The sequence below is a fragment of the Balaenoptera physalus genome, assembly GCF_965194825.1.
Source record: "Balaenoptera physalus genome assembly, chromosome: 1".
Lineage (NCBI taxonomy): Eukaryota > Metazoa > Chordata > Mammalia > Artiodactyla > Balaenopteridae > Balaenoptera > Balaenoptera physalus.
This window is the reverse complement of record NC_138882.1, coordinates 39108558-39123685: the sequence shown is the minus strand read 5'-3', so window position 1 is coordinate 39123685 and position 15128 is coordinate 39108558. Positions and strand designations below refer to the sequence as shown.

General features: G+C 41.9%; 1 protein-coding gene and 1 long non-coding RNA gene across 4 annotated transcripts in view; one reads left to right on the top strand and one right to left on the bottom strand.

Moving 5' to 3' along the window:
• The first annotated feature begins 10 nt into the window (after positions 1-10).
• The window catches only part of LOC309664051, a 28748-nt gene continuing 13630 nt past the window's right edge, over positions 11-15128 (top strand). The window contains exon 1 of the long non-coding RNA XR_014265553.1: positions 11-3741. This is a non-coding gene — a long non-coding RNA (uncharacterized lncRNA). The remainder of the gene's footprint in view (positions 3742-15128) is intronic.
• Positions 5677-15128, bottom strand: part of HSD11B1 (hydroxysteroid 11-beta dehydrogenase 1) — a 47337-nt gene continuing 37885 nt past the window's right edge. For all 3 annotated transcript variants that reach the window (XM_082468939.1, XM_082468940.1, XM_082468938.1), the window contains 2 exons: positions 7813-7956; positions 5677-6224 (listed from right to left, as the gene is read on the bottom strand). In XM_082468939.1, the coding sequence (XP_082325065.1) occupies positions 6007-6224; positions 7813-7956 (362 nt within the window). In that variant the 3' untranslated portion in view covers positions 5677-6006. The remainder of the gene's footprint in view (positions 6225-7812; positions 7957-15128) is intronic.

The following is a 15128-nucleotide window of genomic DNA, read 5'->3' as shown; positions in this document are numbered from 1 at the left end:
AGGGTAAGTCTCTGGATAGGACTGCTTTGCTGCTTTGGGATGGGGTAACTTTTGCATCCACTCTGTTACCTGGAGTTCGGGGGCCCCAGGACTGGTCAAGGACAGTGTGAGGGAGGTCTGGAAGCACACCGACCCAACAGTCCCAGATCAGCCAACACTGCCATTTTTCGGGTCCTTCAGGCCTCACCCCTGGCTGGTGTGTGTTTTTTGACTTGTCCCCAGTTTCCACCCTTTGGTTCCAGGTCATGCAATGAGCCAATACACCCTCCCCTTTGGCTTCTGTTTCCTTATTTTCCTTCCCAGCAACTCCCATCTCCAAAGCCTCCCCGTTCAGCAGGTGCTCATCTGGTACTTTTCTTTTTTAGGAATCCATTTCCCCCTCTCCTTTTTCCTGTGGCATCGCTGTTCGCTGTGAGGCTGTGTCCTCACCCTGTGTGTTCGGGATCTGTGCAGACTTAATTCTGCTTCTCCTGGCTTTTTTGCCTCTGGGCGTTGTAGTTCTAAGTGCTATTTTACCTTTTTAAAAGTTCTCTCTTTTCTCGTCTGCCTTTTCTTTTCACATTTGCCCTGTCTTCGTCCCTGTCTCCCATTCCCCCACCTTTTAAAACCAGAGAATTTAGACATATTCTAAGTCTAACTAGAAAACTTGTGAGTCTAACAACTAGAGAAGTTAAAGAAGTTAAAGTCTAACAACTAGCGGGGGAGGATATAGCAAGTAAGGGGTATCCTGACTTTTCTTGGCATCCTTCATGAACTGGCGACCCTCTGGGGTGGGCTGGTGATCTAGGGGTGCTGAGAGGCTGTCACTGAGGCAGACTTGCTGGAGACATTGTGAGACAGCATGGGAACTTATGTGTTTTTCTTTTCCCTTAATGCTGCAAGTTAGTTTGGTTCTCATACCTCCCTTGAGAAATTAAGGGATGCTTCTGGGACTTGATTAGCATATGTGTCCCCGTGCTCTGGGATGGGCACTAATGAAGAAGAATGTGGGTTCCTGGCAAATTCCCTGGACAGCGGGCAATGCCAGAAGGGGTAAGGGTTCTACCCAACATGTAGCATCCTCAGAGGGGAACAAGAGCACACTCTGAGCCAAGGGAAGGTTAGGCCTGCAACTAAGGTCCCAAAGGACTGGTTAGTAGCATAACATACGCTGACTTCTTCCTCTCACACAACTTTAGAGCCTTAGTCTCCAAAGGGGATGTGTTGCAGGGACTACTGGGGTGTAGGGAGAAAAATATTAGAATTTCTCTTTATTTTTTTATCTTGTCTTTTTAAGATTTCTATTTTTGCATATGTTTTGTGCTACTAAATATTACATGCATATATTATATAAATAGTAGCTATATATCTATCAGAAATACATATGCCTAATCATTTTTTAATGATGAAGTGTGGGACCCAAAGTTTCAGAGATCACTGCTCTGGAGAATCTTTGGAGCTTGCCGTGGACTCTAGCGGAGGCCTGTGATGCTGGCCCAGAGCAGCCCAGCTGAGGAGAAAGGCCCAGCCTGTGTGGACAGACTCGGCGGCGAGGTGGGACTTAGTTGTCCTTGAGAGGGAGCTCTCCAGAGACAGCAGCTGGATGACTGTCCCCCATCCATGCCCACGTGAGTCTCAGCCTCTGAGGTCACCTCAGGGTCCCCTGCTACCTGATATCTTAGGGCCTTTTCTTACATTCTCTGCTGAGGAGAGGTTTCCTAGTTTCTCAAAGGGAAGTCTGAAGAGGTGGCAGGCCTAGGATGTTCTCCAGCATGGGGGGAGCTGTGGCTGACTGGGACTGTGCAGATGGTCAGTGGGAGGGGGTCCTGTCACCATGGTTAGGAGCCTGGCATCTTAGGGACCGTGTCCTTCTGCTCTGACTCTATCTCAGACTTGTTTCTGAGGTGATTTACGTTTGTGACAAACACTTGTGGTTGCCTAACGGAACTCCATTTTTGTTTGGGGTGGAAATGTGCTCAGCTGAAAATTCCATCTCTCAACCTCTCTTGTAGGGACCCAAGATGTGACTCTAGCCCATGGGATGTAAGCTGAAGTCCTGGCTGGGGCTTTCCCGTTGGCTGTTTATTAGGGGTCGGAATCAGCTGGTGCACACATTTGACCCTTCACACTTCTCTTTTTTTTTAGTATGATGCTGAAGGTGGGGCAGCTGTCTTGTGACCCCACCGTGACAAGGAGGAGGATGGATAATTGGAAATATAGAAGGAGCCTGGCTGCCGGAGGTGCTGGTCTGCTCTTCCCAGATTTTTTGTTATGGAAGGAAAAGAAATCTCTATTTGATTCAGCCATTGCAGGGGTTTTTCTGTTGCTCCCAGGGGAATGCAGTGCTAGCAAACATGAAGGTGGACTCAGGGCTTGCAGACACTTGGGTTAAGGCCATGACTTCATGCAAGATGCTGACGTCCTTAGAGTTGAAGAATGTGACCGTCCCCTGTCTCAGGGAGCCCTTGTTCCTTCTTCTTCTCCAGCAATGATGGAAACAAGCTGTCCTGTTACTTGCAAGTCCTTGGAAGAGGAGAGAGGCATTGAGCTGGCCCTTTAAGAATAACTAATTCTGTTAAGAATGTGGAAAGTGAAAGTCAGGCTGAGTGCTGGAGCCGGCTGTGCAGGTTTGAGCGAACTGACAGTGCTTAGCTCTGCTAATACAAATTCAGTGGTGGCAACTGGTGGCTTCAAATTGACCATGGTGAGAGTATTTGTATCATGGAAGTAGGCAAATATTACACATCTGGGCTTTTTTCTTTTTTTTTCTTTTCGGGAGAGCCAGTTGTTAAGCATTTACCGACACACCCTTGGAAAGACCACAAGTTTAGTTTGCTAACTACCTTAATATTGTTTTATAGCTTCTCTGCTTTCCCCATGCTGCCTAATAAGTTATAAGTGAGCAGAATCAAGAAGCAGCTGATTTCTACTGAACTCAGGCTGAAGTCTTTTATGTATCTATTTTTAAAGATCCTTGAATTTTATTTATTTATTTATTTATTTATTTATTTATTTATTTATTGGTCTTAGTTGTGGCATGCAGGGTCTTTTGTTGTGCAGGGCTCTAGGCATGGGCTTAGTTGCCCCGAGGCATGTGGGATCTTAGTTCCCCAACGAAGGATCCAACCCACATCCTCTGCATTGGAAAGCGGATTCTGAACCACTGGATCACCAGGGAAGTCCCAGGCTGAAGTCCTATTATGTCTTTGGGCCTAAGGTGAACCCTAAAAGTTCAGCCTGAAGGCAAAACTAATTTTAATCTGACTCTGGCTGTAAACTTGTCATCCAGTCAAGCCCCAGTCTCGGCATTTGTCTCCTTTCCACCTCATCAGCCTCCTGCCCCCATCCTGTTGACAATCTACAGGGCCTCAGCTCTTGCAAACCTGGCTTCTTGCCCCAGTTGTGCCACCCACAGAAGCCCCCGATTCTGGGTCTGGAACAGCAGTTTCTTACTTGCATCCACACACCTTATGATCTTCCTTATGAGCACACCGCATGCTCTTCTTACGATGTGACATGACAATCCTCTACCAAGAGGTGGGGTCTGTATGTCCTGTCCTTGAAATGGGGTGGATCTTCATAAACTTGCTTCACTAATAACATATGGTTGGTCGTAATGGGCAATACAGCTTCTGCCTGGCTCTGTCTCTCAGGACACGTGCCTTTGGGGCCCGGAGCCACCATGTAAGAAGTCCGGCAGCCCTGAAGCTGCTTGGAAGAGTAAAGTCATGCTGCTGAAGACAAGGGGATTGTAATGTCCAGGTTAGTGAAGACAGCAAATGATGAGGGTGTCAGTGGTATTGGTTCTCAGACCTAATTTCTGAGATCATCCCCTTTGGATTCTGGGGGAAAACCTCATGTAGTAAGACATTTAACCTCTACCCAAGCAAATTCTTAGTCGCTTTTAATATTGTCCCCACCCTTCAGTTAAGGAATTATTGCACTCTATGTCATCAGCAAAGTCTGTGAAGAGGGAGCCTCATTTCGACAGGAGACTGAGGAGTGTTAATCTGACTGGTCAGAAAACAAGACATCTACTAGACCTCATTTTACATGTGGATGTGTGTGTATATTATGCTGTATAGTCAGAAACCAGACTTCAGGATTTTGGTCCATTTTCTCACACACAGGTTCAGTCAGGTCTCTCCTGCTCCCTTGCCCTGGACATAACCTGGGAAGGTCCATGTTATGGACTAAGGAAAGTCCAGCCATATTCACACTCCCAGATCCAGCTCCTTGTCCATGGGGCTGGCAGCTCAATGGACTCCAATTTGTTCTGCTGACCAGCCATTTAAATTAAGAAGCGAGAAAAGGAAATTTACCCTACACTTCCAGACCCATGTCTTGTGTCCCAGCATTACTTCCCATGGAAACTCTACATTTGGGAGTGTTGGGTTTGTGCTAGATACACACCATCTATCCCTCCAAACACTCTCCATCCTTTTCCACCCTGCTCTGTGTATGGGTATGCTGACCTGTATTGTTTATATCAATCTACACTTTGCCCCTTTGTTCACCTAATAGAAAATACCAGCAAGAAATCAGAGGGAGGGAAGTGAATGAGGTTGGTATATTTATTTCCCCAGATCCCTCCCCTGTGGTCCTTGATGGGCTGGTGGCATCCTTTAACTGAATGTCATAGCTCCTGTCATGTGGCACTCTGCAAACACTTCTTTCTATCTGGGCTTTTATAACAGTTCTCACCTCTTTTCCCAATGGTGGGCCTAGGGTTGGAAATAGCTGCAACTAACCCTGAGATGCTACATTGCCTCTGTGATTTCCCTATAACCTTGCCCACACTTTTGTAAAAAATCTCCTTTTCGGGGCTTCCCTGGTGGCGCAGTGGTTGAGAATCTGCCTGCCAATGCAGGGGACATGGGTTCGAGCCCTGGTCTGGGAGGATCCCACATGCCGCGGAGCAACTAGGCCCGTGAGCCACAGCTACTGAGCCTGCGCGTCTGGAGCCTGTGCTCCACAACAAGAGAGGCCGCGACAGTGAGAGGCCCGCGCACCACAATGAAGAGTGGCCCCCGCTTGCCACAACTAGAGAAAGCCCTCGCACAGAAACGAAGACCCAACACAGCCAAAAATTAAAAAAAAAAAAAAAATCTCCTTTTCATTAACCTCTACTAAAATTATCCAGTTTGCCACTCTTACCTGTTGGGGGACCTGGCCAATATAGGGCTTTATTGAGTTGCTAATGTTTTGTTTCCTCTTTGGCTGTAGTCAAGTGATGCCTGGCAAGTGTTTGATAGATATTTGTTGAATGAATGAATGACTAAATGTGTGAGTGACAGGATTTGAACTCCAACCCCTCCTCTACAAACTTCTAATATACTACTGAGTGTTCACATGTAGAGTACAGTTGCTTGATGCACTCTGAGTACAATAAACAAGTGTAGGCTCTGTGGCTCCAGTTTCCAGGAACCTCCACTTCTTTGGATTTGCCCTGGTTATTCATACCCAGATGTCCTCCTTCCCAGAGGAGCAGTATGAAATAATATAGAGTATCTGAAATATACAAAATGGTAAAGACACGATGTTCACTAAATGAAGAGCAGGATGATTTCTTCAACTCAAAAAGAGATAAAAGGTTCATATCACAAAATAAGAAATGTACACTGAAAAATTTCACATGTATAGGTTATGGTTTTAATGGAGCCGTACTGAATGAACTGAAGTTACAGCCATGAAGTATGAATTTATAAAGTTTATGTGACCTTTATTATAATTAATATTGACTAAGCATTATAACATTATTACATATGAGATAAATTTGATATAACTATCTTGTAATTATATCTATTGTTACTATCAGTTTCCCAATTGCTGGTTCATGACATTCGTACACTTTCTACTGTATAAGTGTTAGAGGAACTTCTTTAAATTGTGAGATGTGATATGTGACTTGCTACCCCCTGGGGACACTCATATCTCTCTGGGGAGATACCTTCGTGATGGAGCTCATGTAAATATCAGGCAGAATTGTTCCAAGCTCCCTTATCATGCCTAGCCCTAAGGAAGTGCCTAGTTGTTTATAAATATTTCCATATTATAATTTCGTAAGGAGAGAAATTCCAAGATCTTTCTCCCTGGATTTCCCAGCAGGAAAGGAGTCAAGACCGAACTGTCATAATACACTTCCTTTTGGCGCAGAGCTCCCCCTTTGATAATCTCCAGGGCACATTCTTCCTTTGGAGATGCTTCTGCATTGTATATCCCAGCAGTTCCTGTCATGGCTGTTTCTGTAGAACGACAAGAGAAGAGTGGGGTTATCTAAGACTAGTAGTGTCTACACGATAGAAGGCCTTAGCTTTTAGGGGCTGTTGGCCAGTGCTTGCTCCGCAAGGTCCACGGGCCCTGGCAGGAATACGTGGAGAAGACTGGGTATGTTTAGGGCCTATTGGGCAAAGGGAGGCTTAGTGTTCATATGGGCCCCATCTAACTGGATGAAGATTTGTGGAGGCAGCTGGAGGTTACTTGTTGGGAGATTTGAATCATACTCCTCTCTTGGGTGTTTTGGCTGGAGTGAGGGAGTAATATGGGGGAGCAGAATGAGGATAGAGGTCATATGATGGGAAGTGTCAGTGGGCAAAACCAGAGTGAGGTATGATAACGACTACTGATTTATAAAAGGAAATGACGGACGAGAATCCAGGCCTTTGCTCCCTTGTCAACACCAACCACTTTCACTTAGAAGGAAACTATTGTTACCTGCTCTCTTCCTCCAGGTATTCGTGTCCTTCTTGCCCAGGTTCTCTCTCTCTCTCCATCCTTGTTTCACTGTGTTTCTTTGTCTCTCTCTCTCTCTCGTTCTGTAACTACTACTCAATTTACTCAACTACTCTTAAAGTTTTCTATTTAAAAAAATTTTTAATTTTAATTTATTTATTTGTCTGCGCGGCATGCGGGATCTTAGTTCCCCAGCCAGGGACAGAACCCGTGCCCCCTGCAGTGGAAGTGCAGAGTCTTAAACACTGGACTGCAGGGAAGTCCCTTAAATAAAGTTTTCTTATCATACTTGCCACATGTTTTAGATAAACTTGCATTTGGACTTACAGAAAAGTTGTAAAAATTGTGCAAAGTTTTTCCTTATATCCTTCAATCACAACAACATAACCATTGTACAATTATCAACAATAGATACGATAGAATTGGAACAACCTTACTAATTAAACTGCAGACTTTATTTTTTCACTAATATCCTTTATATACTCCAGGATCTTATCCAGGATTTCACTTAATAGTAATTTCTTCTTATTTTCCCTCTTATCTCTGACAGTTCCTCAGTCTTTCCTTGTCTCTCATGGCCTTGATGCTGTTGAAGAGTACTGTTCAATTGATTTGTGTAATGCCCCTCAATTTGGGTTTGTCCACTGTTCTTATAATTAGAATGAGGTTATGAATTTTTGGTAAGAATACCCCCAAAATGATACTGTGTCCTTCTCAGTGCATCATATCAAAGGGTCCATGATATCTATGTCTTATTACTGGTGTATTATTAAGGAAAACAAACTCACATTTGATAAGTCTCACATAGGAAAATAATGGCCATGGAGTTTTCATGAGGACATAAGGTGTTCAGAATTGGGTCATATGATGAGTGTGGTGTCACTCAGCACACTTGGTGGTCAGAATGGAAAGAAGGGTCAAAGAGCAGTCAGAGGCTCCACTAATGACAGTGGAGCCCCTTCATTAAAGGGGGACTAGCGCCGTCACTGGTTTTCATTGCATGACACACGACAATATCAGGGAGTTCAGCACCCTCTTTACCCACAATGGTAAGAAAGACAATCCATCTACAGGCCATTTATTCCAATCTCTTGACCTTACCTGTGTCTATGAGGCCAAGGATACAGAGGGTGATCGACACATTGACATTGGTCACTGCATATTCCACCCTGACAGAGGAGAAGAACCCATCCAGAGCAAACTTGCTTGCAGAATAGGCAGCAATAAGTGGATTAGCTGTTTTCCCTAAATGATATAGAGATGGGTTAACACGGGGACCTATTTCAACTCTGACAGAGCTGATCTGTGTTTTATCAGTAGCAGGCTTTGTAACCCCTGTGAAGTCCTTTTACCCTTTGAGTCTTCATTTCTCTCTACTCCCCAAAGAGATTATTATGCTGTGTTGAATTTCTGAAAGAGAAAAAACATTAAGGTATCAAAGAAACTCCCCTTGATGAGACTGGGATGCAGTGTGGAGTGGGCTGCAGGAAAGCCTTCATTGAAGAGGGATTAGTTAAATTTTTAGTAAAGATGGTAAATAAGTGGATTATGAAAGAGCCATGTAATTCCACAGCTGCTAACTTTTCCACCTCTGACCCAAGAGCGCTGGAATCCAAGGGTTTGGCAAGGGTTCTCTACACAGAGGCCTATCACTGATTTACTTTCTATGCAAGGGGAATGAAAACTCCTGTCTTTGTTTTCTACTCCATATCACTTTTCTTACTTTCATCAGCCTGGTTAATTCTCACTCAGTTTTTTGGAGGATATGTGGACATATGCCTGATAGCATAACCTATTCATTATACCCTTTCCAAGAGGAGAGAGTAGTGGTGTCCTGAGACCTTAGACTCTTTGCTCAGCATTATTATAACAGCTACTTTAAAATCCTTGTCTGCTAATTCTAAAATCTGGGTCATTTTAGGACTGATATCCATTGATTGCCTTTCCCTCCTGAGTATGGGTCACATATTCCTATTCTTGTATGTGCAGTAATTTTTCATTGTATCCTTGATATTGAAAGAATCTCTGGATTCTGTCATATTCCTCCAAAGAGTATTAATTTTTATTTTTTATTTTTTGGTGAGCAGTTAACTTGGCTGAAACTCTGTGTCTCTTGCAGTAGGTACCAGATGAAATCTCTGTTTAATTACTTGAATCTTAACTGGGCTTCTTGGTATCTACACTGCCCTGTGAGTATTTCAGGGGACAAATAGAGATTTGCGAAGGGTTTACATACAGAATTTGGTGCTCTTGAACTGTGGCTCTTTCCTTTCTGGGATGTCTCCCTTCACTTTCCAGCTGCTACAGAAACCCCAAACTCTTCCTTCTGCTTTTACAAGGTAGTAAGATGGCAGATTTCAATCCTAAAAATGACACTGATTGGGGTCTGCCCTTGAGCACAAGCTACAAAATTGGGAAACTCATCTAGTGTCATTTCCCTCTCTCAAGTGCCAACAACTCTCCAGTTTCTTCTTTTGATTCTTCTCTTCAGTGCTTTCAATGGTTGTTTTCTGTATTTTGCCCAAGTTTGTTATCTGGAGAAGGTTGGTCTATTAGGTATTACCCTGCCATTATTGGAATTGGAACCTCTGTGAGTTTTTAAAATATAATGAAGTTTCATTCCAAATCAATGAAGGAAGAATGATTTATTCAGTAAAGATGCTGGGAAAGTTGGTTAACTAATTGGAAAAAATTGTTAGCTCCTTGTTTTATGTCATATATCAGAAAATGATACATGGAAAATTATGGCAGGTGGTATTGTCTACCCCCAATATCCATTTCCCTTTCTTTAATAAAAGAATCTAATTTTGTTCAGGATAGCAATGTATTCAGATAAAAATATTTACTTCTTCAAGATTCCCTTGCTCTTTTGGGTAGTCATGTGATCTAAATCTGGCCAATGAGAAATCTAGCAGATGGGGTCTCCAGGAAAGATATTGATTACCTGATAAAATAGACAGATTCAGGTGACATGCAGCTTTTACATTTTGCCCTTTCTCTTTCTTTCTAAGTAGACTACAGATGTGATGCCTAAAATTGCAGTAGTCATTTATGAACTTGAGGGAAAGCTGTATATTAATTATATAATTAAGGATTATAGAACAAAAACGTGGAATGAGCTTCGATTCTTGAAGATATAGTAAGTCCATCAAACCAGCCCTGAACTTATTACCTGAGAAAAGGAAACCCTATTTAGTGTTAATCCATTTTAAGTGGAGTTTTTGTTACATTTGCAGCAGAATGAATCTCCTGACTGATTAAAAAATTCAATCATAGAAACAGGATAATATAGGCAAACACTTACCAGATTCTTGTTTATGAAAAATCATTCTAACATAAAAGTAGAAAAACATGTAAAGGCAAAGAATATTTTATTATACAAAATGTTAAATTTCTATATGTCAAAATGGTAACTATAATAATTTCACTATAAAGGTAAAGGGTAAATGATAAACTAGAAAATCATTTTCAACATATTAGTCAGACAAAAGCTTAATATCATCAATATTTAATATATAAAGAACCCTTAAAAATTCAAAAAATACAAACAAATCTCTGTAGGGAACCACTCCATCTTCAATCCTCAATCATGAGTTTTGGCTTGAGATAACTCTGCAGTCAAGTTCCAGGAATGGGTGTGTAACATAGGATGTCCAATCAGAGCTTCTGATACCACTGGGTTACTGACTAGTCTAAGGCTGGACCAAAGACCCAAGCAGGGCATCAAGATACATCGTTGTTGCTTAACAAGAAATTAGTTCCCTTTTCTTCCTCTGTATCAGAACCCCAACTGAATTCATGTTTCCACCTGTTGCAGAGACTGCAGTATTCTCTCCAAATGTCTTCTGCCCCTCTTCCTTAGCAGTAGAATCCCGGATTTGTAGCTGGGCTCAGTTATCTGGAATAAAGTCCACATTTCTCAGCTTCTTTCAGCCAGATGGTGCCAAATGACTAAGTGCCGTCCAATAAGTTGTACACAGAAGTGTGTCTTGTGATTTCTGGGATATGTCCTTAAAGGAAGAAATCAGTCTCTCCCTTCTCAATCCTGCCTCCTTCTTGGTTCCTGAAGGTTGACCCCAGAACTATCATGGACCTTGAAGTAGAAGCCATATGTTGAGAATGGCAGAGCATTTAGAGAAAAGGAAGGAACGTGGGTGACCATGGAGCTGCCATCCTAGCCCTATACTGCTTACCTCCAGACTTGATTTGCCTTTTAACTTGTTACATCCACTGTTATTTTAGGTTTTCTGTGTCAGAGAGCTGCATTTAATCCATGTTGAGAGTCTCTCTCACTTTTATGTAGCTCATGTGCCAAAGGAAAGCTGATACCATCTCTAACTCTAGGGGTGGCTTGCATGATTTATTTAATACCATCCTCCTTGCCCATGATTGTTACAGGAATGGGCATGGGGCCCAGTTTGGACCAATGAGACTTCAGCAGAATCTTGTTGGAGTGTCTGGGAAAGTGCTTTGTCCTTATGGGAGAGTTTCTTAAAGTAGAAATCCTGTTTCTCTTCTGCTGGACATTTCTGTGTATGGATATGGGGGCTGAGATTGCTACATCTATCTCACTGTCAGCCTGAGGATGAAGCCACACGTGGAAGAGAGCAGAGCCAAGAGAGTCACGGACACACTGAGCTTGAGCCAAGTCAGTTGCCTGCCCTGCATCTGGACTTCCAGTTATGTCAATAATTTTCCTTATGGTTTAAGTCAAAAATAGATCCAAATTGTTTATAAGAATAGCATAATTGTCAAAACTATGAGTTCTCGAGTTAGATGACCTGGGTGTGAAATCCCAAGTATACCATTTCTTAGCTGTAATATGTGGATAATAATATTACTAAGCTGAAGTAATCCATGCAATAGACTTAGCACAAACTGACACTTAGAAAACACTTAGTAAATGCTATTATTAGTAGTATTAGTATTTCAAATTGGTGAGAAAAGCATGAGCTGTTCAAAAAATCACGTTGGAACAAATAGCTAGCTATTTGGAGAAAAGAAAAATGCCATTCTAATAAATAAATTCAAATTATATTAGAGAATATATGTGGAAAATAAAATAATAAAATATGTGTGAATATATAACCTCAAGGTAAGAGATACTTTTTAAAGCATGAACTCAAAAGCATATGCTATAAAGGAAGAAATAAAGAGGTTTGAATATATGAGATTTAAAAAGCTTCAGTGTACTAGAAATGCTCGCCATTGCCTTCCTACACACACCCCCTTCAAAAAGGTTTTGTCTTTCCATCTACAGAAGGTTAGGTCAGTGGTAGTTAATATGCACAATGGCTTGAACACGTATCATGGTCTCTCTCTCAAGAAACTGAAATAAGCAACAGCAGGGTTCTAATTAGCCCCTGTGGATTTTGAACTAAAACATCATGTAAGATTGGGACTGGGGTAGCCATTTCCAGTCATGGAAAAGGATAAGTAAACAGACAGACAAAATAAGCGGCCACATGGAGCAGACAAACAAAATAATCATAAAAATTGGAGCTAAATAACAGCTAACATTTACTAACATATATTTAGCTCTTATATACTAGTTTAAAGTCTAAAGGCTAAATAATTGCCTAAGGTTTCATGGTTAATGAGTTGGAGAACTAGGGTTCAAATAAGAATTCAAACTTGACTCTAGTGGCCCACACTTTCAAGCATAAGGTGGTATTTCCTCTACATAAGTCATCGTTCTTTATATGAGTGTTTCTCAGGAGCCATGTGTCAAATCCAGCCATTCCTGAGTGGGTGAAGATTCTCTCTACTCGACAGCTAAAAGCCCCAAATAGGCAAAATTTATGAAAAGCAGAAATATTTTCACTTAAAAAAAATTTACTTATTTAATTTATTTATTTGGCTGTGTTGGGTCTTTGTTGCTGTGCGCGGGCTTTCTCTACTTGTGGCGAGCGGGGGCTACTTTTGTTGCAGTGTGAAGGCTTCTCATTGTAGAGGCTTCTCTTGTTGCAGAGCCCGGGCTCTAGGCGTGCAGGCTTCAGTAGTTGTGGCACGCGGACTCAGTAGTTGTGGCTCGTGGGCTCTAGAGTGCAGGCTCAGTAGTTGTGGGGCACGGGCTTAGTTGCTCTGCAGCATGTGGGATCTTCCCGGAGCAGGGCTCGAACCCATGTCCCCTGCATTGGCAGGCAGATTCTTAACCACTGAACACCAGGGAAGTCCCAATATTTTCACTTTTAAGCTGACAGATGAGGGTACCCGTAAAAAGATAGGGCTAGTTACTCCTAGTCCCTTTGTAGTAGTTTCCTGGGACTGCCATAACAAATTTCCACAAACTTGGAGGCTGAGACAAGAGAAATTTATTCTCTCATAGTTCTGGAGGTTAGACATCCCAAACCAAAGTATCAGCAGGGCCACATTCCCTCTAAAGACTTTAGTGGAGAAACCTTTCTTGTCTTCAAGCTTCTAATGTCTGCTCCTCATCTTTGGTGTTCCTTGGCTCGTAGATACATCAATCTCTGCCTTCACCTTCAAAATTTTGTGTGTGTCTATAGCTCTTTTATTTTTATTTTTTGTAAAATATGTGGCTCTTTTTTAAAAAAAAATTTTTGAATTTATTTTTGGCTGCGTTGGGTCTTCGTTGCTGTGTATGCGCTTCCTCTAGTTGCGGCGAGCAGGGGCTACTCTTCGCTGGGGTGCGCGGGCTTCTCACTGTGGTGGCTTCTCTTGTTGCAGAGCACGGGCTCTAGGTGCACGGGCTTCAGTAGTTGTAGCACGTGAGCTCAGTAGTTGCGACATGCAGGCTCTAGAGCACAGGCTCAGTAGTTATGGCACTTGGGCTTAGCTGCTCCGCAGCATATGGATCTTCCTGGACCAGGGCCCGAACCTGTGTCCCCTGCATTGGTAGGCGGATTCTTAACCACTGAGCCACCCAGGAAGTCCTGCTCTTCTTATTAAGACACTTTTCATTGGATGTAGGCTCACCTAGATAATCTGAGATGACCTCATCTTGAGATCCTTAATTACATCTGCAAAGACCCTTTTCCATATAAACTCACATTCACAGATTCCAGGTGGACATATGCTTGGGGGGGGTCACCCTTCAGCCCATTATGCCCTTTAGATGATGACAAAGATATTGACTATGGCATTTCATAATGTAAAAGTTCCGGTAGCAACAAAAATGCAGAAGCAAGGGACCATGTGAACCCATAGCCTGCATTCCCATAGCAGTGATTTTTGTCCCACTAATGGAGCTTAGTGTATTCCGTTTTTCTATTCTTGATTATGACTTAGGTAACGCTCAAAATACTAAAAAGGATTCTAGGTTATTTTGCAGGAGAAAAGAGACAGATTTGTTTTTATTGTTGTTGTTCCTGAGAGGAAGATGAGAAAAGAGAGAAAGGGAAAGAGGAAGAAAGGAGAGGGGTACGGAAGGAGCCATGGCAGAAGAGTTTTTGAAAAATTCATCAGATAGCTGTATGGTTTCAAAAAACGTTTTAAATGGTGAAGAGAAATACTGAATTGACATAGAGATGGCCAACAGGCACATGAAAAAATGCTCAACATTGCTAATTATTAGAGAAATGCAAATCAAAACTACAATGAGGCATCACTTCACACTGGTCAGAATGGCCATCATTAAAAAGTCTACAAATAATAAATGCTGGAGAGGGTGTGGAGAAAAGGGAACCCTCCTACCCTATTGGTGGAAATGTAAATTGGTACAGCCACCACGGAGAACAGTATGGAGGTTCCTTAAAAACTAAAAATAGAGTTACCATGTGATCCTGCAATCCCACTCCTGGGCATATATCCAGAGAAAACTCTAATTTGAAAAGATACACACACCCCAATGTTCATTGCAGCACTATTTGCACTATTTACAATAGCCAAGACATGGAATCACCTTAAATGTCCATTGAGAGATGAATGGATAAAGATGTGTGTGTGTGTGTGTGTGTGTGTGTATATATATATATATGTAAAATGAAATATATATACATATAATGAAATATTACTCAGCCATAAAAAGAATGAAATAATGTGATTTGCAGCAACACGCATGGACCTTGAGATTATCATACTAAGTGAAGTAAGTCAGACAAAGATAAATATCATATGATATTGCCTATATGTGGAATCTAAAAAGAAAAAATGCAGATGAACTAATTTACAAAGCAGAAATAGACACACAAACATAGAAAACTTACGGTTACCAAAGGGAAAGGTGGGGAGGGATAAATTAGGAGTTTGGGATTAACATATACACACTACTATACATAAAATAGATAACCAACAAAGACCTACTGTAATACAGGGAACAATACTCAATATTTTGTAATAACTTATAATGGAAAAGAATCTGAAAAAGAATAGGTATATTATGTATAATTGAATCACTTTGCTGTACACCTGAAACTAACAAACACACACACACACACACACACACACACACACAC